The sequence below is a fragment of the Bison bison genome, unplaced genomic scaffold (assembly GCF_000754665.1).
Source record: "Bison bison bison isolate TAMUID 2011002044 unplaced genomic scaffold, Bison_UMD1.0 scf7180017864037, whole genome shotgun sequence".
NCBI classification, from domain to species: Eukaryota; Metazoa; Chordata; class Mammalia; order Artiodactyla; family Bovidae; genus Bison; species Bison bison.
In genome coordinates this window covers 5,360,692-5,386,254 of record NW_011494609.1, presented here as the reverse complement: position 1 = coordinate 5,386,254, position 25,563 = coordinate 5,360,692, and the positions used below count along the sequence as shown (strand labels likewise).

General features: G+C 48.3%; 2 protein-coding genes across 6 annotated transcripts in view; one reads left to right on the top strand and one right to left on the bottom strand.

The window, feature by feature from the left end:
• MCM3AP (minichromosome maintenance complex component 3 associated protein) overlaps positions 1-21,967 on the bottom strand; it is a 43,607-nt gene extending 21,640 nt beyond the window's left edge. For 2 of the 5 annotated variants that reach the window (XM_010834858.1, XM_010834862.1), the window contains exons 1-16: positions 20,782-20,876; positions 18,475-19,794; positions 18,012-18,235; positions 15,620-15,698; positions 15,246-15,390; positions 13,760-13,950; positions 11,382-11,521; positions 9,877-10,071; positions 9,285-9,553; positions 7,957-8,119; positions 5,794-5,954; positions 4,877-5,118; positions 4,453-4,658; positions 3,760-3,860; positions 1,061-1,192; positions 649-762 (exon numbers count right to left, since the gene is read on the bottom strand). In XM_010834858.1, coding sequence (XP_010833160.1) covers positions 649-762; positions 1,061-1,192; positions 3,760-3,860; positions 4,453-4,658; positions 4,877-5,118; positions 5,794-5,954; positions 7,957-8,119; positions 9,285-9,553; positions 9,877-10,071; positions 11,382-11,521; positions 13,760-13,950; positions 15,246-15,390; positions 15,620-15,698; positions 18,012-18,235; positions 18,475-19,687 — 3,575 coding nt within the window. In that variant the 5' untranslated portion in view covers positions 19,688-19,794; positions 20,782-20,876. Of the gene's footprint in view, positions 1-648; positions 763-1,060; positions 1,193-3,759; positions 3,861-4,452; positions 4,659-4,876; positions 5,119-5,793; positions 5,955-7,956; positions 8,120-9,284; positions 9,554-9,876; positions 10,072-11,381; positions 11,522-13,759; positions 13,951-15,245; positions 15,391-15,619; positions 15,699-18,011; positions 18,236-18,474; positions 19,795-20,781; positions 20,877-21,081; positions 21,221-21,561 lie in introns of those variants that run through there. The other 3 variants (XM_010834860.1, XM_010834859.1, XM_010834861.1) reach the window with 3 other exon arrangements.
• On the top strand, positions 20,787-25,384 carry YBEY (ybeY metallopeptidase (putative)). Its single transcript, XM_010834863.1, has 4 exons — positions 20,787-21,527; positions 22,690-22,818; positions 24,031-24,099; positions 25,116-25,384. Exons 1-4 carry the CDS (start codon positions 21,318-21,320, stop codon positions 25,200-25,202), a joined length of 495 nt encoding a protein of 164 aa, XP_010833165.1. The 5' UTR covers positions 20,787-21,317; the 3' UTR covers positions 25,203-25,384.
• Positions 25,385-25,563: the final 179 nt, after the last annotated feature.

The following is a 25,563-nucleotide window of genomic DNA, read 5'->3' as shown; positions in this document are numbered from 1 at the left end:
AGTTCAAGTCTCCTGGAGCTACAGAGAGCAGCAGTCGCCTGCATGTCAGAGAGTCCTAGGTGCTGCTGTCTCCTAATAACCCTTCCTGGGAAGAAGAACAGACAAATACCCATCATTCGCGGGGTCTCTTGTTACAGGAAGCAGTGAAATAGACTCCCAATTAATAAAAATGGAAAGAAACATTCAATAACACGCTCTGCCTCCTAGCTGTGTCTCCATCTGCACCAGAGGCTGCAGGCCTGTCCCAGTGGAAATGAAACACAAGGACAGATTTCCCAGCACAATCAAACCTCTTTCCTGAAGCTTGGCATTGAAGTTCTTAAGTGAGATAACGCAAAGGAATCTTTTGACATGTGAAACAAGGGAAAGGATCTTCTACTTAAGAAAAATGAACAGTGTAGAGAAGACTATCAGCAAATTCTTTCACTAACAGACACATCACATCCCCAAGCCCAGGGCAGGGTCTACAGGAAGATGAGAGTAGTGAGGGCCTCCCTGGCAGTAACAGACACACACACCGGGAGGGCCTGTGAGTGTCTAGTCAACCAGCAGATACACTCCAGGTGCAGATGAAAGCCAGCCAGCCTGAGCTAACCCCCTCCTGCCAATCACGCGCCTTACACTGCAGGACACCAGAGTGTCACTTACTTCAACTCCTGGGAGCAGGTTTCTCTCACACATTCTGTCACCACAACTTCTGTCAGCTCTGCGGCCAGGTCCTGGCTCAGCTGAGTTAACACCGATTCTCTCTCTTGTTTCAACCTAAAGGAAAAAGTGAAAGAGCACAAGAAATAAGAGTTACCACACTCTGTGACCTTGCAAGAGGGGATCTGAGTTATGCTGAGTCGGCAGACCTGACCCTTCTGGTCTCAGTAGGTCACACAGCCACCCCTACTCCCATTTCCCTGACCATCACCCATGCCCTGGGCCACAGTGTACGAAGGTGCGGGGTGAGCTGTGAGTCCAACTAGTGCAGCGGGCAAAAGCAAGAGAATCCGAGGCTGCGGAAGGCTCTCTCCTGCAGCCTCGCTGCCCCATGCACAGCAGGGATGAAACTCACCTCTCCTCTTCTGCCCGCCGCCTCTCTTCTTCCTTCCGCTCCCTTTCCTGGGTGACTTCTTCAGTTGCAATGTGCCTCAGAATGCCTGTGGTTGTCGCTGTTAACAGCTCCTCCATAGCAGCATTGGAAACACTAGACAGAGCAAAGTGGAGACTGTTCTAAATAAATAATACAAGCCACACAAACCATATTACTAGACTTCTAACACTGGCAAGGAAAAAAGTATCTACTTGGTTTCCATTAAGCTGATGCAAAAGTAACTGCAGTTTTGCATTATTGAAATTTGCAGTTCAATATTGGAATATTCTTAAATGTAGTTGTTATAAATCATTTTTTGTGCATTTCTTGCTTTATGTTTTTTGCTAATGACTTACTACTTGCTGTTTATTTTATATTTATTTTAGACTATAAAAATGATATTAAAACAAAAAGAAATTTGAGTGATAGTTTTTTTTAATTTTTAAATTTATTTTTTGGCCATGCCGTATGGCATGTAGGAGCTTAGTTCCCTGACCAGGGATCAAACCCATACCCCCTGCAGTGGAAGTACAGAGTCTTAACCACTGGACCACTGTGGAAGTCCCCTGAGCAATTTTTTTAGCCTTATTCTAAGGAAGACATAAACAAATGGAAAGACATCCATGTTCACAGACTGGAAGACTTAATATTGTTAAGACGTTGCCGCTGCTGCTAAGGCACTTCAGTCGTGTCCGACTCTGTGCAACCCCATAGACGGCAGCCCACCAGGCTCCCCAGTCCCTGGGAGTCAAGTGAAGTCGCTCAGTCGTGTCCGACTCTTAGTGACCCCATGGACTGCAGCCTACCAGGCTCCTCCACCCATGGGATTTTCCAGGCAAGAGTACTGGAGTGGGGTGCCATCGCCTTCTCCATGTTAAGATGTTAATACCACCCAAAGCAATCTATAGATTCACTGTAATCACCAACAAAATCCCAATATAACTTTTTGCAGAAATAGAAAAACCCATCCTAAAATTCTTATGAAATTTAAAGGGTCTGCAAATAGGGAAACAGTCTTGAAAAAGAGAAACAAAGCTGAAGGACTCACATTTTGTGATTTCAAAACTTATAACAACTTACAACAAAGTTATAGTAATCAAATAAAAGCAGTATGGTATCATAAAAGCAGACATTCAGACCAATGGAATGTAGAGCCCAGAAAGAAATCCTCACATATATGGTCAACTGATTTTCAACAGGGATAGCAAGACCATTCAAAGAGGAAAGTACATTCTTTTCAACAGTAGTGTTAGGAAAACTGGATACCCACATACAAAAGAACAATGTTGGATCCTTATCTTACACAATATATAAAAATAAAATGGATCAAAAACAAACTTAAGAGCTAAAATTATAAAACTCTTAGAAGAAAACATAGGGCAAAATCGTCACAACACAGGATTTGACAGTGATTTCTTGAATATGATAACAAAAGCACAGGCAACAAAAGGAAAAAATAAACTGAACTATATAGAAATTAAAAAATTTCTGCACATCAGAGGATGCACACGCAAAACAGTAAAAAGACAATCCATAGATTGGGGGAAAATATTTGCAAATCAAATACTAAATAATGATTAATATCCAGAATATGAAAGAATTCCTATAACTCAACAACAATTCAAAAATGAGCAAAAGACTTAAGTACACATTTCTACAAAGAAGACACACAAATGGCCAATAATTACATGAAAAGATGCTCAATATGATTAGTTATTAGAGAAATCTAAATCAAAACCACGAGTCACTACTTCACACATTACAATGGTTATTACTTTAAAAAAAACAAAAGGATAGCATGGCTTGAAAGGATGCAGAGAAACTGGAACCCTCATGCACTACTGGTGGGAATGCAAAAATGATTAAAATGGTAAATTGTTATGTATATTTACCACAATAAAAAATTAAGCCCATGGAAATCATATTTATTTTTAACTCCGTCAAATAGAAAGTATGTATCTAATTCTGGTATATTAAAAAAATGAACAAATCCTTTTATGTAACCTACATTTATACAGATGAAATAATATTCTTTCTTATCAGTATGTTGCTTTATACGTACTAGAATTTTTAAAAGAAGTTTGAAATCTTTAAGACAGCCTAACTTACTAATTAATCAGATTTTAATTAACTATTAACTACAAAAGCTGCTTAGGAGTTTAGAAAAATTTTGATTATTAAATTTATCAAGACTAGATTCTTAAAGTATTACACAAAATCAGACTTATAAAATTTGTAAATGTAGTCTGAAATGTCTAAGGAAATTTTATCATGGTATATAATGCAAATGGTAACAAATGTTTAAGGGAATTTAATCTGCTAAACTTATAAACTGAGACTTAATCTAAAATCAAGTGTTTTTATTTTTTAACAGAGAATGAACTACTACTAGATTTTTTACTATTAGATTTTTAATCAAGCTTAAAACTTAAAAAACAGGTTTCTAATTTACAACTTTAATAAACCTAATGCTGCTCAAAACTCACACACACAGAGAAACCACCTGCAAACCACACACACCGGTCAGGAACGTGAGAGGCACACCCGCCTAGGGAGCAGGACCAACGCTTGAGCCTGCACAAAGGGGTGGCTGTGCTCACTTGTTGAGAGGAAGCGTCTGGAGGGACAGCAGGCGGCCCCGAGTGCAGACAGCCTCAGAACAGGAGACGCACCGCACTTACCCCAGGGCTGTGGTTGCAAAGGCTGCCCCTGCGGCACCAACTTCCTCAAAGTCACTCTGAAGAACCTCCTGGATGAGCTCATCCACCACTTGGGCCAGGTCCTAAGGGGAGGGCAGAAGGGTCAGGAGTGCTGGCCAAAGCAACACTGCCTCATCCACACCCAGCTTATCCCCGAGCAATCCACCTCTACAGCCGAAGGTACTGGAGATGTTCCATAAGCCACAGAGACATCACAGGACGTCCCACCTGGGTCCGAAATTCCTGCAAGACCTCATCACTGGAAGCTCTTTGAAGGTGTCTAAATGACCCTCACACAAGGCCTGGTCCTGTGCACCTGGTGAGGTTTCCTGCTGATAAACAGGAGCCTTCTGGACATGAGAGGACAAGCCTGCTTCCTGCTGGTCGACAGCTGTTCAGACGGCCCCAGTGCTGCCCCCTGTGCCGACACAGCTTCAGCTGCTGTGGTCCTTCCTCGCTACCCCTCAGGCCTCCTTGTTCCCCAGGGAGGGTGGTGCCCAGTGCCCAGTGGCCCCCAAGCAACGTGGTGGCAAGATAAAATCTCATAACCTGTGTGGAGTACTCAGACCTGGGGCCATCCATCAGGGGCACACTGACCCCAGGAACACAGACACGGTCAGACTGGACATCACACACAGCTGGATGTTTGCCCGCAACAGTGGGAGGATGCCTTACCGCATCTGAGTAAACAGGCACAGGCTTCGGTGGGAGGAGCTCCGACTGCATGGGGGGCTGCACCGGGGGCTGCAAGAGGCTGGGCGCCATGCTCGGGGGCAGCACCGAGTGATGTGGTGGAGAAGCCGACACAGGCAGAGGCTGCAGGAGGAGAGCCGGCAGGGGCTTGGCCGCCTCTGCACCACACTCCTCTCCTCTCCCCACACCTGGAGGAACCGGTGAAGGTGGGCATCAGGGATAGGACCAGGCTACCCTCCTGAGCAGACCACCATGGGGTGCCTCCTGAACCATGATCGGGTGCCAGGAGTACTTTACCAGCAGGAACCCAGTGCCTGTGGGGCCAGGAAGCTGTTCAGGCAGCACCACGCTGGTGTCTGCCCGGCCCCAGGGTGAGGTGCCCTCCCGAGACCATGGCTTCACTCACCTGCCACGTCCAAGCCAGGTCTCTGCACGCCCAAAGGCGGCTCTGCAGCCAGGCTATCCCCGATGTACTTGTTCTGGGCATTGAAGCTGCACACGGGGGTGTGACGGCGTATGGGGGGCAACGGCCCTCCATTCACAACCTCCCCAACCGACACCGTTAGCTTCCTGGTGATGAACACCGACTTCCTGGCCTTGGACAAGCCCTCGGGTTCCAGGAACGAGGATCGGTTCAGCTCGACACAGCTATCAGACCACAAAGAACCCATGGAGAGGCATCACACAGGCAAGAGGCCGCCCTCACCTCTGCAGACCCCTGCAGTCTCCATACTGCCTGCCAGTCTCATGGAAATGGGGGAGGCGGCAGAAGTCCAGCTCACAGCACCCACCACCGCCAGCATCTCCATGTGATGCGGGAGTCACCTGGATCCCCAGGTAGAGTGACACCTGACTACAAGCGCCCAGCTCATCCCCTAAGGGCAGGTCTGCAAGGCAGCAGATGTGGCCTGTGATGAGAAGTCAGAGGAGATGGGGTCAAGAAAATCCCAGATCCAGACACAACAGGCTGTGAGCCATGTTCTAGAAGAGGGTCCTCAAGTTCCACCGCGTTCTCAAATCTCTGACTGCAGCAGAGGAGACACCCTGGCCAGTCGGAGAGGCCATCTTCAGGGACAGAACAAGGAGGCCCCAACCTCAACCTCGACCATCAGGTTCTTGTTACTTGTGAAAAGTCAGGAAGAGGTGGGTCTGAACCTTACCCTGCCAGCTGTTCCAGGCCTTGCCCTAGTGCCTGCACCCCAGGGAGGCAGCCCATGGACTGTGCCTTCTCTATGGCCTGGTGAGGCACAGGCACTTCCAGGCCTTCCCAGTACTAAAAGGGAAAAAAGGAGAGCAGCCCCACGCCTCTGCCTCGGTGCTTACCCGTCGGAGACCGTGAGGCCGTGGCAGTTGAGGAAGTCTGTGGCCTCCTCGCCGTCTCTGAACAGCAGCATGCGCACCACACCATCCAGGGGGAAGATGGTGGAGCGCTGTGTGCTTGCCGTATACGCCACATTGAGCGCTCGGAGCGCGTCCTTGCGGATCTGAAACGAGAAGCCAAGTCACTGAGTCACAGCAGGTCAGGCGCCCAGGGTCACAGAGCACCCAGTTCAGGTCAGTTCAGTCGCTCAGTTGTGTCCGACTCTTTAGGACCCCATGAACCGCAGCAAGCCAGGCCTCCCTGTCCATCACCAGCTCCCAGAGTTCACCCAATCTCATGTCCATTGAGTCAGTGATGCCATCCAACCACCTCATCCTCTGTCGCCCCCTTCTCCTCCTGCCCCCAATCTTTCCCAGCATCAGGGTCTTTTCAAATGAGTCAGCTCTTCACATCAGGTGGCCAAAGTACTGGCGTTTCAGCTTCAGCATCAGTCCTTCCAATGAATATTCAGGACTGGTCTCCTTTAGGATGGACTGGTTGGATCTCCTTGCAGTCCAAGGGACTCTCAGTCCCTCTGGAAAGTACCCTGGACTCAGCTTAGTGCTCAGTAGGCTGTCTGCTCATTGGAAGATGCCCAGAGATGATGCAAAGCAAACAGCTTCACACATAGAACTGGTTGGGCCATGAAGACTTTATTTATTAGAAAAACTAAAAAACAAACCACGCACCAGCAGGTGCATCCTCCACTCAACAGAAAGCTGTGTAGCTAGTAAAACTCACCACGGAGATGGTGGAATGCCAAGGAAAGTGTGTGACATGAAACTGAGTAAAAGTCGTTTCACAGCGTCACACTGAGCACTTTACAAACGCAGAGGGAAATACGAAGAGACTGCCAGGTCAGCTTGGTCCCAGGGCTCTGGTAACCCTCTCCCTCCTCTTCCGTGTCCTTTAACCAACCCAACCCCGGTTGACAGTGTTCCTTCAAGGCTGGCATTGTCCAAGCCAGGGTCCAGCAATGAACAGACAAGACCCCTGTCCTCACAGAGCTGACGTGGCAGGACAGACCGACACTGAACAATATGTGTGTACAAAATGCAGAGTGCATTCAACAGTGAAAGCGGGACAGGAAGGACAGCAGAGGAGGCGCACAGGGAACGCGGGCGGGCGGGGCGTCGAGGGCGGGCCCTGCCGAGAAGGATCTGGAGGAGGGGAGCTCTGAGTGGTTCAGTGAGGACAGCAGCCGCCAAGGCCCTGAGGCAGGAGCGTGCTGTGGCTGCAGGGCAGGAAGGCACCGCTGTAGGTGGGGAAGACAGGACCCTGTGGCTGCTGCTGGTGAAACACTTTGTTTTTCTAAAGAAAAAATGCTTAGATTTCTTAGTTTAAAATTACTAAAATGGATGCAAATGGTCAACATTCTCGTAACATTAAATAGTCATTGTAAAAATACTATCAGTTGTATTTATCAACTGCACGGACTTTCCCAAGTGCACTTTGTTAGAAATCCTTTCATTTGTTCCAGAATTTCTGCTCTCTTGGAAACTGTCAGATCTGACAATGAGCAAGCTTGCAGATTCTTTGCCTGGGATGTGATGGTGGGTTTAGTCACTGTTTATAGGAGGACTTGTGACCAAAGAAGAAAAATGAGCTGGAGTCACAAAACGGGCCAGGCAGGTTCCCAAGAAGCCTGGTGCAGCCTCCTCCCTACCCCACCAGCACAGGGGGCTCCTGGCGAGGACCCTGGGGGTGCAGGGACTGCTGTGAGGTGGCAGGGCCACTGCTTTCTTATCTTCCCCAGGTGCTTCAGGGGCGTTAGACCTGACTGTGGGAGTCTGAGATCAGGATGACACTCCACACAAAGCCGAAGGTAAGAGACTGGTCTTGCCCAGTCTTTGTAACCCCAGTGCAACAAAGAGCAGGCACTTCAGATATTTACTGAAATGAATTTAGCATCATCAGGCTCACTCCAAAACTGAAGACAGACAACACTTGTTAAGCTCTAGCTTAGAGGTCTGTGCATGCAGTTTGCTTTCCGGCTTCTTTGTTCCCACGGAAAATGCTAGTGCTGAACTCAAGCGAGAGCGTTCTGAAGAGACCTCCCTCATCTGAACCAGAAGAGTGTTTCCCAGTGCATGGCCTTTTCCTTCCAGGACAGTGACAGTACTCACCTGATTAAAGTAACAATGCAGAAGACAAGCGTTCAGATAAGAGGCTGATTGGACCAGTTTAAAAAATCGCACAAAGTTATTACTGTTCAATGCAGCAAAGGCCTGAACAGCAAATTTCACCTCAGGGGAGTTTCTAACGGCAGGGTGGAACTGCTGCACTTCTCTGTTAATCAGAGGAGATAGAAGTGGTTAGAACGTGATCTTCCATGAGACAAAATTTCCACAAAAACAGAGCTGACAATAAAATAAGGTCTCCACTATACTGAAGTAGAAGGCCTTGGTGATCACAGTGCCCGTGTGTGCACGGCTCACCTGCGTCAAGGCCACCCTGACTCGGGCTGGACTGGCAACAAAGGTATTCTTTCAAAAGATGATGAATAAACAGACTTGAGTAATAACCTAAGAACTGATTATCAAATCAAAGAGTTATTTTAATGCCAACTGACTGCCAGCTACCAGTGTTTGATGACAACGCTTAAGAAACAAAGTTTAACTTTGTTTTGTTTAGAAATAAACTGATTTGGGGAATTTCCTGGCAGTCCAATGGTTAGGACTCTACGATTTCACTGTTGAGGACCTGGATTCAATCTCTGTTCAAGGAACTACAATTCTATAAGCTGTGCAGCAAGGGCAGGGGGAAAAATACTGATTAGACTGAATTATTCAAGACAGGAAACAACTGCTTATCATATATGAAAAGACTACACAGCCATTTTCCCTGACTAGTTTATCCCTAAGGCTTAATTTTAAAACTTAAAATCAATCACACACTTAAGATATTCTGTAACCAGGTTCTCAGGGAAAACACTAGGCTGAAAACAAGTTTCAACTTAAGGAAATCCAGTTTACCAACGACAGGAATGGAGGGCCTGGGGACTCTGGTATTCTTCACAGAAATGTCTACAGATGTATCATTTCATGTCTACAGGTGTGCAAGGTTTAAAATTCTTTCTTGATATCCCACCCTTAGCACTTCTGTTTCACACCATTTTTCCCTCTCCTGCAGCTAAGATCTTTGAAGAGGTTTGAGTGCACGTGTGTACTACTCTGATAAGGGACCCACTCGCTGAGTGCATCCTCTCTAGCTGACGAGAACTGGTCCTCAGGAAGTATCTGGGGCCCACTCAGGATGCTCAGGTGCTCGTGGGCAGCCCCAGCCTCTCCCTCGGTAGCTCAGCTCCAGGGGCCGCACGCTGAGCCCAGCTTTCTCACTAACACCGACACTAGTGCGTCCTCAGTACCGCCGCCACCAATCCTGAAAGCTCTCTTCCTGGTTACAGCCTGCCTTTCCCTACGGCTTAGGCTGACTTCCGAGTTGGAAAGCTCACCTTAGGATGTCCCCCTTGTTGAGATTGAGCAGGACGTTGTAGCCTTGGAACTCCGCCTCACTGGCGCAGAACACGCCCTTGTTCCTCAGGTCCTGGTACATCTCCTTCAGACTCTGGAGGCACTTGGTCATGTTCTCATTGTTGATCTTGGCATCAAATGAGGACATGGGCTCTTCACACATGAAGTGAGCACAGTGGATGTGAAACCGGGTGCACTTCTCAATCAGAGACACCGTCAGCGGGTCACACAAGTGCTGCTGCGTGATGTCCTGGACACAAGTGAGGTGGAATAATTACACACGCGTCACACACGTGTGCATGCACGCATCTTACGTACACACAGGTCTCAACACATCCAAACGTAAGAATCAACTACTAGAAAAATCATGATTATCTGAATTTCTCAGACTTCAATTTGAAACAAGCATGAAGCACATTTTAACAGGACTTCGTAATGATTTTAAAGGAACAGTGTATTTTTTTTTGTTACAGATGAAATGTAACTGAGTAAAATGACAAGAACTCTCATTTTCACTCGACTTCATGTGTGCTTTCTAGTTTTTCTAGCTTCCCTGTCGGAAGTGGCTGATACCTTCCGTATGCCCCGCGTGCGGTTCCACAGGAAGTCGTACCAGTCCCGCAGGCCACCCTCCGTCTGGTCCATGATCTGGGTCACCAGATAGTCCATGGTCCTGAGCACCCCCGAGGGACGCAGCTCGTGTGGCAGGGGCTCCTCCTGGTCGGCTGAGGAGCGGCTGTACTCCTTCACAGCGGCCGCGTGGTCCACCTGAGAGTGGGGAGTAGGGACGAGCAGCTGGGGGGCAGATGCCAGGCCAGCCTCCCCACTGCTGTACCCCAAAGTGGGGAAGACCACACACACACACACACACACGCAAGTAAGGTCAATACTTCAGAATACAATTTTAGAACACAAAATTTCTATTTGAAGGTAACAATTAAAATTAAAAGGCAAAATAAAGCAACTTGTTTTTGGCAAACACGACAAGGAGTGAACAGGCTACCACATCAAAATGCAGAGAAATTTAAGTGAAGACGCACCTGCTGGGGTGTGACAGATGAAGGACTTGATAAAGGTTTTAAAAGGTCTCAGCCATGCTCATATACCAGATTGTCTACACGGACCAGAAACGGAGCTGGCAGTGAGGAGGCAGGAAGAGTAGCAGCAGGGTCTGGGGAAGGCCCTCCAGAGCCCAGAGCTGCAAGAAGAGGCTGGAGACCTGCGGCTGACGGTGGAGCAGAAAAGCCACAAGTCCCCGCCCTGGGCACCTGCCTTGACAACTGCCACCTTGCTGACAGGTGAAGGCAGCCGTAAAACCCCCAGCCAGTAAAGGAGAAACCCGAAGGAAAATTAACGGAGAGAAAATGAATGTAAGATGGTGCAGACTTCTGGGGAAACAACTTGGGACATGCATCTACTCATGTTCAGGAACCTTAGGAAAAGTCACACCTCTGGCACAGCCCTTCATTCCTGGAATCTATCAGAGAGAAGGAAGCTGAAAACCTTAGAACCATTGACACAGCATGCCAACAGAGTTGGTAACAGTGGAAAATCAGAAACAGCCTATGATTGCAGAAAGGGAGTTCTGAAAGAGTTACATAATCAAGTGGTGTGCCTATATGTAAAGTTTTAAATGCTTAGAAAGAGTTTACTATACAAAAGAAAATGCTCATGACATAATTTTAAGTGAAAAAGATTCATATAAAATACCTAGAGCATAACCTCCAACACACAAAACATAGACATAAAAAAGGAATAAAACTGTGAAAAGCAAAAAGAAAGGGAAAGTTTGTTTAATTTGTGAAACACAGATTTGTATGTATTTCCATAACTTAGGGAACCACGTGGTCCAGTCACCTTACATAAGACTGCTTCATACATACCTCATGATACAAATAATGGAATAAACATGATTGTTAATAGCATATCCCCACCACATTCTAGCAAAGCAACCCCCAAATCAAATAGTATAGAAATCATGAAACCAGCCTTCCCTCCCCAGCACACCCCCCTCCGCCCCAGTGATTAAACACGGACAGCAGCCTGGAGAGCAACCCCACGGGGATGCGAGGCTCTACCTGGTCAGTGCCTGGGACCACTTCAAACACACTCAGCTGGCTCCGGGTCTCCCGCATGTACCGTTCCTTCTCAGGACACATATCCAGGCACGTCCCAACAAAAGTTCTTGCTTTGTCCAGGTCGGTCCTTTTCACCCGAGCTAAACAGAATCAGGTAAAAAGTAAAAATGTACCACAGTTACTGGGAAGCCAGAGAAGTGCATTTTCACAATGACAAAAGGAGAAATAAAAATAAAAATTATTTTCCTTTCTTTTACAAAGGAAAAAAATCTAAAAAACACTACTGGGCCTCAGAAAAAGGAAAGCACTGCCTATCACACCAAGTGACAAGCCATCAAGACCCATGAAGACCCTCCAGGCCTTCTCCTCTCTGCGGGTGGGTGTCCAACAGTCACAGATCTTCAGGGCATAGCAGGTGGTGGCGGGGAGGGGCCCACACGCGGGCCTTTATGGCTCCTACAATGATACACAATCATGCTGCAATGTTTGGTCGAAGGATCGACCTCTTAAAAGAAATATTCAAAATATGCCAGTATTCCAGAACTCTCAGTATTTCATCATGTTTTTAACAGGAATCACATTAATGGAAGTCAGCTGGATCCTGACCTGAATAGATGACTCTTACCCACAGAACTACACAGTTACCAAAGTATCTATTAAATGAAGTGAAATGCAACAACCTCACAATTCAAAACATTCACATCTTATTTTACTTTTAAAAATTCCAATATCTATTAATGATTCTTTTAGGAATACAAAAATCACATGTCAATGACATAACCTATGGTAGCAGCTTTTATTACTGTGTTAAGGAAAACACGTGTTTATTCCTGTACTGCTGCTGCTCCTAAATCACTTCAGTCGTGTCCGACTCTGTGCGACCCCATAGACAGCAGCCCACCAGGCTCCCCCGCCCCTGGGATTCTCCAGGCAAGAACACTGGAGTGGGTTGCCATTGCCTTCTCCAATGCATGAAAGTGAAAAGTGAAAGGGAAGTCATAAAGTCGTGTCCGACCCTCAGCGACCCCATGGACTGCAGCCTTCCAGGCTCCTCTGTCCACGGGATTTTCCAGGCAAGAGATCAGGAGTGGGGTGCCATTGCCTTCTCCAGCTTCTACAAAATCCTGCAGGTAAAATTTAATTCTGAAAAAAACTCTGCAAAGAAGAGCACGTGTGCTGTTTTATTTCTGGTCACTGTACATAGCTTTTAGTGTTAACAGGAGATCTGATTTTTGAATAGGCTTTAAATCCATTCACATGGTTTAACATTCCAAAGGTACAACATCCCAGACGGGACCCCACGACCGTGCTCCCTGCTTCGTGACCAGCTAGCTATGTGAGTGATCCTGCCTCACCTCCATGACTTTAACACACAGGCCAAGTACACTCACACGTATATGGACACACACACTCCCCTTTCTGTACTTCCCACACCTTGCTTCTTCCGCTTCACAATAAACATTGATCATTTTTCCATTAAGAAACCCCAGTCTCCTTTCAGGCTGTTTAGAATCCCACCGTGTGGACAGTCACTTTCCAATCTTTGTTATCACAAAAAACCTTGTAAACATGACACACGTGTCGGGCAGTCTGTAAGTCACACTCCTGGGTGTGGAATGCCGGGTCAAGAGCATTGTCCCCCTGGGCCTGGAGACACTGCCGACTCGCTCCTCTGAGCAGCCTGCCCAGGGATGAGCGGTATGAGACCTCTCCATCTCTCGCTGCCACGTGACGGGCAGACAGCAGCTGGATCTTTCCACTTTCCATCCACATGTTTAAGAGGTAACTTTTTTTTCCTTTTTGGCCATGCTGCGCAGCTTGCAGGATCTTAGTTCCTTGACCAGGGATATAATCCAAAGCCAAAGCTGAATCCTAATCACTGGACCACGAGGGAATTCCCAAGTGTCAACTCTTGACAATTCCTTTTCCGAACCTCTCAGACCCTACTCATTTTTCTACTGGAGTTGTTCTTTTTCTTATTGGCTCTACAGGACTTTCTGTACCTGGGAATCCGCCCCTTGTCTGTCGTGAGTTACAGACTTTTCCCCTGTGACATCTTTTGTAGTTTTATTTGTGGTGATTTCTGTTAAATGGAAAGTTTTGATCTTTAATGTGTGCTTTCTCAAGGTCTAAAAAATTGCCCTTTATTTAATCCTGCATGTATCAATGGTGTTGGCTTTCTTCCAAAAATAAGATTACAAACACACCGCACCGAGTCCATGTCTGCACTCACAGCCTCAGCAGACCAGAAAGCAACAGGGATCACGGGCACAGAGCGCAGGCCCCACGGCCCAGCGGCAGTGGAGCCCCCCAGACCAGCGTCACCCCTTCCCTCACGGCTCCCGAGAAGACCGCCTCTGCCGAGCCCAGCCCCTTACCTTGCCGCATGACCCTGTCCCTCTGGTCAAGCAGGCGGTACTTCTCCTCAGACGTCTCAGCCACGGTACCTATCAGGGGACTGAGGGATGACACACACGGCCCGAGACCCTCAGAGCCCTCGGAGCTCTCATCAAAAGGGTCTTCCTCAAACTGATGGGCCTTCAGAAGACTTGGCTTCTTCACAGGAGAACTAGAAGAAAGACCACATGCTAAGAGCTGTGTATCCATCAGGTGTCTGGATTTTTTCCACATCCAAACACTTCTTTTATTGTCCTGGACACCCAGCTCCTCCAAAGTTGGACAGCAGCCGGCACAGAGGGGAGGCGGCCGCAACACCACCAGTGATGAGCATGAAGGCTCACATCACTCACAGGTTCTCCTCTTTAAACCACTATACAATCCATGGAATTCTCTAGGCCAGCATGCTGGAGTGGGTAGCCTTTCCCTTCTTCAGGGCATTTTCCTAACCCAGGGATCGAACCCAGGTCTTCCTCATCACACACGGATTCTTTACCAGCTGAGCCACAAGGAAAGCCCAAGAATACTGGAATGGGTAGCCTATCCCTTCTCCCGCAGATCTTCCTGATCAGGAATCAAACTGGGGTCTCCTGCATTGCAGGTGGGATTCTTTACTGACTGAGCTATCAGGGAAACCCTGAAATGAATTACTTGTAGATTTCTATCTCAGAGACATGAAACTAAGAGTGAGATAAAAGCACTCCAACACCGTGAGGAAATACCAGGCCTGCGTGTTTTCAAACACAGCTTCCCTTCAGTAGAAGGACGTACTGAAAAGAACAGGGCATTCTGTGAGCTTCCTCATTTTCTAGCTGGTTTTCAACATTCTGGGAATTTGAATGTCAAAGAGGATGTAAAAAGAGGAAAAAAACAAAAGCAAATCAGCAAGTTATACTGTTAACTGCAAAATGTGAGGAAAACTATCCACTGGCCAAAATATGGGAAGCAGGATTAAACAGAAGCTGGCCTGCTGTGAAACGGGAAGCGGAGGCCACACAGGAGTCTCCAAGCCAAGGGGAAGGAGGGAGGAGCCTTTGGGAACGCAGGTTCCACACACAGACTCGGAGGTCTCTGAAGTGCACACTGTGCTAGATCGGGCCTGAGACTCTGCACAGGGCTGTGCAGTTACAGCCATGGCTGCAAGTGGCGATTAGGAACATGGTGTGCAGCCAATTATACATCTTAAGGAGAAAAGCGATTGTCTGTACACATATACATCACACAGATGGCATGACAGCAACTGCGCGGGCCGCAAGGCTGAGGGAGAGGGGGGCCCAGGGCAGCCCCCGCCCCCGCCCCCCAGGTCCTCTCCGCATCCCTCAGCCCCCATCCAGGTGTCAGCGATCACCCGCTTCCCTTCCACACTATCTCACGACAGCTACGAAGTCCCTCGAGGTCAGTGACAGGAGAAGCCCAAGAACCCACTTGCCCTATTAGAACAGTGGCATCTGGAAGGACCAGCCACACCTTTTACTCAGGAGGCCACCAGTCGCAGTCCTCACCCCAGGCTTGCCGAGCGGGGAGTGCTGAAAGGGCGGGTCCTCGGTGCCCGGGCCAGCTTCCCCATCCCCTGGCTGCTTCTCCTTGAGGGAGAAGGGCTTCTTGTTGGGACCTGAGGACGCAAAAGTCGGGACAGAGTTAATGACACCACAAGTCACTCAACTTGGGGGCTTCCTCTTGGGAAAGTTATAATTGTGGCAGTATGTTGTTAGGAAGGAGCCCAAGAAAGTAAGACAGCCCCACCCCCACTTCACCCCACACTGGGGATCAGGCTCACACTCAGCACTCCAAGGCCTTGCACAAAGCAGGAGAGACTGTGCAGAGAACAACTGAAAACTCACTTAATTTTTTCTTGTGCCAGAAGATGGTCATATCTTTATGCAAATCTTTCCCTTTCTTCCTGGCCAGGGCTGCAGATGCCTGGAAAACAGTCCACAACACAAAGAATGATGGCATCAGGAGACCAAGGAAACGAGATCAAGCCTGCACGTGCATTAGTGGAATTCTGTTCAACAGAGTTACACCTCTACAGCTATGCGTTCTGACCACATCGCCTGCCTCCGGCCATGGCAGCCACGGTCTTCATCTCCCTTACCTGTCTTATAGCATGTATCTGCGCTTCTCCTTATCGAAATTAATGACTCTACTGTGACAGAATCCATAAACTTGGCCCTACTGGCGTTTGATAATTCTCACCATATGATTTTCTGAAGAACAATGGAAAGATGGCCAAGTAACACTTAAACACAAAGGAAACCTGTAGACTGACACACACGGGGTACAATTTATCATAAAACATACATACACAAAACCAACTGTATGTTAGCACATCTATAAATATACCTATGCAAATGTCTAGGAAAACATACACCACACTAGATAATTGTGCTGGCTCTAATTGGAGAGAAAGGGATGATGAGTGGACCTCAACTTTCTACAGATCAATGAACTGCTTACAATGACAATTTATATATTTTCTATACAAATATTTTTTAAGCTTCAGCTAGAAGGAAAAGGACATTGCAACAGACAGAAATAATCTTAAAAAAATGAGGGCTGCTGTATGACCTGTCAATTCCACTCCCAAGTACACACCCAACAGGAGTGAAGGCAGGGTCCTGAATAGAGACCTGCGCTGGCTTCACAGCAGCATTATTCACAAGACCCAAATGGTCCGTGGACAGGGGGACAGATAAACGAAAGGTGGGACAACCATACCTGGAATAAAGGAAAGAAATACAACCACACGAATGAACCCTGAAGACATTATGCTAACTGAAATAAGCCAGACACAAGAGGATAAATATCGTACGATTCCACTTATATGAAATACCTAGGACAGATGAATTCATAGAGCTAGAAAGTAGATGTGAGGTCACCAAGGGCTGGAGGAAGGAAGGAATAAGGAGTTATTGCTTAGTGGTTACAGAGCTTCTGTTTGGGAGGATTATAAAGTTCTGGAACTAGATAATGTGATGGTTGTACAACATTTGTGAGTGTAATTAATGCTGCTGAATTGAAAAAAAAATCAGTAGAAAGGAATAAACAGCAAAAGCCCTAAAACTGTGCATATCTGGGCACAGAACTTCTACTCTCAGGAACTTAAACAAAGGATATAATCAAAAATAAATGCACAGAAATGTCCACAAACAGAAAGTTGGCCAAGTAGGTAAATAGGATAGAACGTCATGTAGCTCTTAACGACCTCATTCTAATCTAGACTGTTCGCTGATTTCAGAAGCTACTAAAAATGACCACATAAGAGGTTACCAAACAGGGTATGTAGTGCAATGTTATTTCTGTAAAAACAATGTGACTATATATTTACAGAGACGTTATCCAAAATATTCATGGGTGGTATCTTAGAGGATAGAACTAGGGCTGATTTTGTGTCTCCTGCCATAGGACTTCCTGGGTTTTTCCTCTATGTTGACAGGTAACACCTCCATCATTTAAAAAAGAATGAAAACATGCTTTCTAAATATCTACAGAATATAATTTTCCCAAGAATACTCAGAAGAAAATAACAAAAGATATAAAGCTACATACTGTGAGCAGCTCATGTAAGCATATACCCTACAACCAATACGTTATGCGTGTATGTACCTAAACACATATTAAAGTCGAGGCATAGGCACAATTAACAGCGGTGCTCTCTGGAAGATGGGATTACAAGATTCTACCTTTCCTGTACTGTTCTGAATGTTTATGGTGATCACGTACTGCTGCTGCTAAGTCGCTTCAGTCGTGTCCGACTCTGTGTGACCCCATAGACCCCCTGGCAGCCCACCAGGCTCCTCCGTCCATGGGATTTTCCAGGCAAGAGTACTGGAGTGGGGTGCCATCGCCTTTTCCAGATCATGTATTATCAGCAAATAAAATAAAGTCAAAAACAAAACAAGAAAACAATTTTGAAAAAATGCTGTGTGGTTATAAGACATTCCCACGTGTTTCAGAAAAATCTGACTTCATGGGAATCACTCACCTAAAATTTCTAGAACACTGCATTCAGTTGGAACCGCAAGTTTTTCACAAATAAATCTAATTTATGATAAAAATAGTGCTATTCCAGTTTCTCCAAATTAAGACATTAGAGTACTTTTCTAAATTCTAACAAGTAACTGATAGATTTTTAAAATTAAGTTTTAAAGTGACAAAGTTCACTCTACCTTTGCCACTTTAAAGCCTATTTTTTTTTCTCACGCACATGAACTACATTGTTGGAGTACTCACATGATCAAAAAAATACACCACTGCAAGCTTTTTGCTGCGCCTGGTATATATGCGCTGCACTTTAGCAATTTTGCCAAAGTGGTTCTCCAGCGTGGTTCTGTTATTGAGATAGTCAGGGATGTTCTTGCACTGGATCGCTGTGACTTCAGCAGGAGACAAGCCCCCAAGACTGTCTGTGCTCTCACTCCTCTTACTCTGACGGCCAGGAGTTCCTCTTAGAGAATCTAGGGGATCAGTGAAGTCAGAAAAATGTATCAGATGCAAAGTTTTCCAATTACTAGGGCATCAACTAGCAAAGAGCAAAGAAAATTTTTATGGCTGTTGAGACCTGCTCCAGGATCCTATATATTAGGATCCCTAATGTTTGCAGGGGGTTAACTAGGAGATTTAAGCTAACACTCGGGGAAATTTACCAAGAACCTGCCAGCAGGATAGACTGTATTTTGTACTTTCTAGAACGTACCTTCTTTTTTATCTCTGTTTTCAGTTTCTTCCTCTTTATTCACACCTGGAAGCCGGGAAGGCACCGGGACAGACTGACTGCCTCCTGGGATGACCAAGTGGTCATTTTCCCCAGACTCGACACAGCCAGTTTCCTTTTTAGATTCCTTGCTGCCCAGACGACCCACTTCTTTATTGCTTTTGAAGACATCCTGTATTGTCCGCCCAAACAAAGTGCCTCCTCGGGGTCGATTCAACCGAACAGGTCGTTTATCTGGAGGATGATCACCCCTTGACAGAGGGTCCAAGTCTTCAGCTGCATCGTGACCATGCCTCCTTGGGGACCGATCCTGGTCCTCCTTTCTTTTCAGTCCTTTCATGAGGCTGGGAAGTGGCTCCATTGGGGAAACAGCTTCTTCACATCCTTGTCTGACACCTGTTTTGCCAACTGGGAAGGGTTCACCCAAGGACCCTGAAGACATGGGGAAGGCGGTGAAGGTACTACTAGAAGTTCCAAACAGTGATTTGGGGCCTCTTTTCTCTTCCTCCACATTCTGATTTGGCAAAGCAGGGGTAAAGGCAGATGATGAATTATTGTTGCCTGGTTTTGAAAAGGTAAAATTTGAATTGGTGGCTGAACTACTTGTCACCTGAGAAAAAGGAAATGGGGCCAGTCCCCCAGGTCCACTACTGATTGGGTTGGAAAATGTAAAAAATCCAGAAGTAACTTGGCTCTTAGTTTTCTCTGGCTCACATTCAGCCCCCAATATTGGTCTGAACACTGAATTTTCCAGAGGTTTAAAGCCAAATTCTGTTTTCCCAAAGAGAGAGCTTGCTTTTTCTCCAGTTTCTGGGGCAAAAGTAGAAGTACTTGGGAATGCTCCAAGGTTGGGGGACTTAAAACTGAATCCAGGATTTCCAGGCACACGTGAACTCGAAGGCCCAGAGGCAGCCACAAAGGCTGGACTGTGTTCAAGTCCAGAAAAGAGTCCAACATTTGTGGTTTGAGAGAATCCTAATGCTTGCACTGAAGAATGACTTTGTCCAGAAGATGATGGAAAACTGGACACCTGTGAAAATCCTGAGCTTTTCCCAGATAACGTATTGCTTTGTCCAAAAAGAGAGGGCTCACCAAACCGAAATTGTGGCTTAGCTTGAAATGTTCCTGTGGAACTACTGGAAGATGTTGGAAAAACACCAGTCTGCTGCCCACCGAAAGGATTAGTTGGATTCATCTTCTGAGCCAGTTACTAGAAGGCAATAAATACTACGTGTAGAAAAGTAGTCCTCTTCCTCAAATGGTCTGTTCAACTAGGGAGCTCCCCCCTATCTCCACAATAAGCTGAAAAACAAAAATTCAGACAATCACAACTATGTGGTGCTGGAAGGCACCAAATTTGAATTTTTAATCACATGCCAGGCAAAGCAAAGGACTAATTCTTATTTTCTGAGAGACAAATGGTGGTACCCTGCCTTATTGGAGGGAGTGCAGAGTAGAAGATGGTACAAATAAATTACTTTGTTATGGGGGTTTGGCTCAGACAGTTAAGCGTCTGCCTACAACGTGGGAGACCAGGGTTCGACCCCTGGGTGAGGGAGATCCTCTCGAGAAGGAAATGGCAACCCACTCCAGTACTCTTCCCTGGAAAATCCCATGGGAGGAGCCTGGTACACTACAGTCCGGAGCTGGACACGACTGAGCGACTTCACTTCACTTATGGGGGTTTAAAGCATGATCCTTTAAGACTTAAAAAAAAAAAAAATTAAAACATCTTACTGAATTGGTAAATTTATGGAAAACCTAAAATAGCAATAAGAAAGTATATGCCAGTTGCACTTTCCAAGACAGGAGTTTCTGACGTCTTTCAATCTCCACAGCCAGAGAATTACAATGTAACACTGCTAAAAAGTTAGTGTTTTCAATGTTTCCTCCCATCTAGTTTTTTCTCCCAGTAACCAGGGCACCAAATACTTTTTCCAAACAAGGAAATAATTTGCGTTTTAACACAGTGGCGACTACCCCCAGGATCTAGCTCGAAGTACACAGTGCTCTTGAAAGACAGGCAGCCCGCCAGATCGCGGGTGCAGCGCAACCCAAATCTCGGGAGGACCAATGGGTGGGCCTCGGCGCCCGCCGCGCACCCACCCCCCGAGTCCTGCCGGCCGTGTGCCTCCCCCTCCCTGCGCCCCCAGGACCCGCCACTGTCCCATCCCCGCGCCCCTGGCCGCGCGCCCTCCGTGTTCCCCCAGCCCCGCTCGATTAGCAACACGGCCGCGGCGGCGGCGAAGAGGGCGGCCTCCGCCCTCCAGGGCCTCGCGCCGTGCTCACCGTCTAGCTCAGGGACACGGCCGCCCACCGTCCTTCGGGCTAGAGAGGCACGCAGGGCCCGTGGCCGCCTAGGCCAGTGCTGCCGGCGGCCCGCGAACACAAAACACTGCGGACCCACTTCCGGTCGGTCCCGCGCCGCCCAGCACCGCCCGGGCCCGGCCGCGCGCGGTTTCCGCTCTCCGGCCGGGCGGCGGCGGAGCGGCTTCCGGGGCGCGGCGTCCACACCCCCGTCCGCCCGCTTCTGCTCAGTAAGCGCCTCTTCCCCAAAATGGGGCGGCGCGCGCTGGGCCTGTCGTGCACCTTTACACCGCTGGGCCCTCCCCTCTCGCCCGTTTTCTAGTGTGTGTCACCGGCCGTCCGGAGCGTCGCACTCCACCGTCTGTCCAGCCCCCCCGTGCTGCGTCTTCCTCTCGGTAAAGCGCACGTTCCATGACAGTTTTCAACGAATTCCACCGAACGGGGTGACGTCACCGTGCGTGCGCGTGCGTTGCTACAGAACTTCCGCGGGCTTTACGATTCGTCGGCCCGAAGTCGAGATGAGCCTGGCGCTGCGCAATCTGCAGCGGGCGGTGCCCCTGCGGCGCGCGCTACTGCGCCAGAGGCTGCAGGCGGTGCGCGGGGTCCTGGGCGTGCGGGCCTTCGACCTGGGGGTTGTCTGCGTCGACAACCGGAAGATTCAGCAGATGAACAGGATCTACCGAGAGCAAGACACCCCGACCGACGTGCTGTCCTTCCCGTTTCACGAGGTAAAGGCTGCCCTCCTGTTCTCGTCCGGCCTACCTTCCGCTGTGAATTCCGTTAATTACACCACAGACAGGATTGTCGGTGTTGCTCCGAAAATTTCAAATACACACGGAAGTAGAGAGTAAGATGTGACCGTCGCTACTGATCAGAGCTTATTGCTGAAGGAGGGAGGGTGATCCCCGCCCTCCTCGTAACAGTGAATTAAAGAGAAAGCGCTTCTGCAGTTTTAAGTGTGATTCAGTAATGGATATGTACGGGTTGAAAATTTTAAATAACTCTGAAAATAAAAGGACAGACTTGGGCAAATATTTTAAACAAATATGTGCTGTCTATCAGGTTATGAGGATTTCCCTGTGACTCAAACGGTAAAAAAAATCCTGCCTGCTATGCAGGAGACCAGGATTCCATCCCTGGGTCGGGAAGATCCCCTGGAGGAGGGAAGGTACAGCAACCCTCCAGTATTCTTGCCTGGAGAATCCCATGGACAGAGGAGCCTGGCAGGCTACAGTCCATGAGGTCAAAAAGAGCTGGACACGACTGAGCAACTAACACAGGCATCAGGTTATTACCTATGTTATGTGAATGATTCATTCCAGACTTCCTGCATTGTTAGTGGCCACATAAATTGGGGCAGCCCTTTTGGAAAGCAGTCTGGCAGTTTACCTGAAGTAAGTCTTGATAACTGTTTAATCCACTAGGATCACACCTAAGGAAATAAATTGAAAAAGGAAAGCGAATTAAATGTTCAACGTGTAATATAAAAATACATTAAAGTGTCCATTTATTTTCCATAAAAAGAAATAAAAATATTTGACTGACTTAGTGTGAACAGCCCTCAGCTGAATGGACTGGTCTTTATGTGGGAACATGTGATCAGTATCAAAACTGGGAAGAACAGAAATGTAAACTTGTATCAATGAGGTGATTTAGCTCCATAGATGTTTTGGAGCTGAGTGGTTGTGCATTAGGAAGGATGAAAGAAATGGAAATAATTATTTTGACAGTGTGGGAACATCTTAAGTCAGTGTGTAGTGTCCCTGCCACAGTCCTGATTCGTCTGCCTTGAAAGTAGCAACACAGGGTCTTTCAGGGTAGAAACCTGTGGGCCTGTGGCGAGTTAGTGTTCTGAGGTCATGTTCTGCAAGTGTGTTTCCTCATTTTCAGAATCTGAAAGCAGGTGAAATCCCCCAGCCCGACTTTCCAGATGACTATAATTTAGGAGACATTTTCCTGGGCGTGGAGTTTATCTTCCAGCAGTGCAAGGAAGATGAAGATTACTATGACATCCTGACTGTAAGTGGGATGCTGAAATGACAAATCCTTATGGGCAAAGCAGAGGCCCATGTCCTTCATCCAGGCCATGAGAGGAGGTTGTGGAGGTGACATGGACATCCACACCATAATCCTAGTGTAGGACAAGGGTTCCTGGCGGAAACCCGCAGGCAGGGGCCGTGCCCTCTCACCACACCTCAGAGAGGAGAGCCTGGGGTATGGGTCTGTGCCCCCGAGGCAGTGTTGGGTGAGGGGAGGGGACAGGAAGCATGCTGGGAGGAGGGAGCCCCGGGAGTGGCCTGATTATTAGCTTTGCCTCTGGAGATGAGCTGGCTGCCATTTAGGCAGCGCAGACAGGCTGAAGGAGCTTCTTACTGAACTGCTAGAAGCAGGTGGGATTCCGGCCTCCAGCACCTTCAGATCTGTCTCCTCCCCTGATGCCATGAAGGATGGCAGGATGGCGGAAGTGTTCTGAAAAGCAGTGTCCGACTCAGTCGTGTTTCAGTGTCCCCATGGATTCAATGGAGGTGTCTCCCTTTGTCCGCACCCTAAAGTATTGGGGAATCCTAGTGCTTTTGAGACTTGAAGTGGAACTTTCCAGCGAGACTCCCTGTGCTCAGGCGTCAGGGTTGCTGAGGAGGGTGTGCTTTCTCCCTGCAAGTGGTTAAGAACCGCAGCGTAGACAGCACTGCTTAGCACCGGTCTCAACTCCAGGATCTCCGTGACTAGCGTCTGTGTGCCCCTGGGGGCTCTGGGCTAGGGTCACCTGTGGACACTGTCCACTCCCCAACACCTTCTGAGAAGTCTCTTACCCACAGTGGAGAGCCAGCCTGCACTCCTAGGATCCTCAGTTCCCTGGCACTGGGCCAGGCCAACCCACTCTCCTGCCAGCTGGCACCCGCCTACATGGCAACGCTGGGTACCTCCCCTTTGCCTGCCCTGGTTTTCCATGTCTCCACAGCTCCCCCCACCCCAGAGGAGATCCTGATCTTCACACCCCACTACAGGGGCCTGACCTACTCCTGCTAACCAGACCCACCCCTGTGACCTCACCACCTGCCCGCAGCCCTGCTTGGGCCCAGAGGAGGCTTCCTCACCTCCCACTGGGCATCCACTTGCCCTCGCTGACTTTTTCCTCCTTCTCCTCCTCCACTACCGCCGCTACTACCACCACCCCAGCTCATGGCTTGATCCTGACCACCCTCTGAGGCAAATTCTTAATTGTTCTGACAGGTGACTGCCACCCACGGGCTCTGTCACCTGCTGGGCTTCACACACAGCACGGAGGCCGAATGGCAGAAGGTAGGAGCCCTGCCCTGTCTGCGGCACACAGGGGCACGCATTGCAGCCCAGGCTCCAGAAACCAGGCTGTGCGACCTGCCCCCTGCTGTCCAGTGTGAAAACCAAATGGAGAAATGCAGCCAAACGAGGAATTGATAGGGCCCACTTTATAAAAGGGATGGTGTTTGTTTTAAATACTGGGCTCCCTAAGTGCTCGTAACTCCTTTATTCATTCACTATTGAAAAGTCCGAGGAGAGATGCTGCTGTGAATTTCATGAAATCCCAAAATGACTTAAAGTTAAACTCTTCATTGAGTTATTGTGATGATATTTGTCAGTAGGAAACAGGATTTAGGACATTAGAGTGTCTGATCCAGACCTATCATGTGGTGGTTTGTTTCCTCAAAGACTACCAGTATTTACTCAGTTTATAAAGGTCTGTGTTGGTATAGAACCATAATTGCGTTTTATTAACTCAAATTATGTACATAATCAAACAGGCTCTCTGAACTGCATAGAAAAACGTTTTTTGAAAATTAACAAAATGGTCCTGGTACAGTTGGCTTCCCCAGCCTTCCGAGGCTCCTGCGTCCACGCTGGCCACACCCTGGCTCTGTCCCCCACCCCTAACCCTGCTCTAGCCCACTCATCCCCCTCCTCCGCTCTGCTGCCCTCTGCTCCAGCAGCATCTCAGGGACGCTCCAGGGCGGTTTCCCACCAGCCCACCCTTCCCCCCAGGAGGGGCTGTCCTCATACACCCACTCCCAGGCTTTGAAGCAAGTCACCCAGTCTGACCCCTTCTTCTAACCCCGAGATAGGCCCTCCCCTCCTCTTCATACCCAAGACCACCAGCTCAGCCCCGGCCCCCCCCCCCCTGCCCCTGCTGGCTCCAAGGCTCACACCAGGAGCTCCTCTGTCCTGGGGCTGCCCGCCTCAGGCTGTGTGGGAGGCCGTGGGCCTCAGGGAGAGAGCCCCAGGGCCAGGGGAGGCCAGGCCTCTGGGCCAGTCCAGAGCTGATTTCCACCCCTTTCTTTCAGATGTACCAGAAGGAGAAGCAGGTTCTCCAGGAGCTGAACAAGCACATGGGGACCAGGCTGCAGCCCCTGAGCAGAGGCCTCTTCTGACGGAGGTGACGCACTGTGGCTGGAAAATCTGTGGCTGGAAGCCCCAGAGATCAGGGCGCCCCCCCACTGAGGGTCTCGGTGGCCACTGCTGCCCTGTGGGGCAACTTCCAGTCCTTCCTTTGTTTAGGACACAGCCAGTGTGCTATTTCCAGTGTTGTAAATAAAATAGTTCTCAGCTCTCAGATCATACAGAGGTGGGGCATGGGAACCACCCCTTCCCCAGGGCTCTGCCTTTGGCATGGGGGCATCTCTCCCATCTCAGGACAGATCAAGGAGCCCAGGTGGGTGTGCCCTCCCTTGAAATCCTGCTGGATTCAGTCCCACCCAGTCCCCACAGGAGCAGGATGGCCTCGAGGCCAGC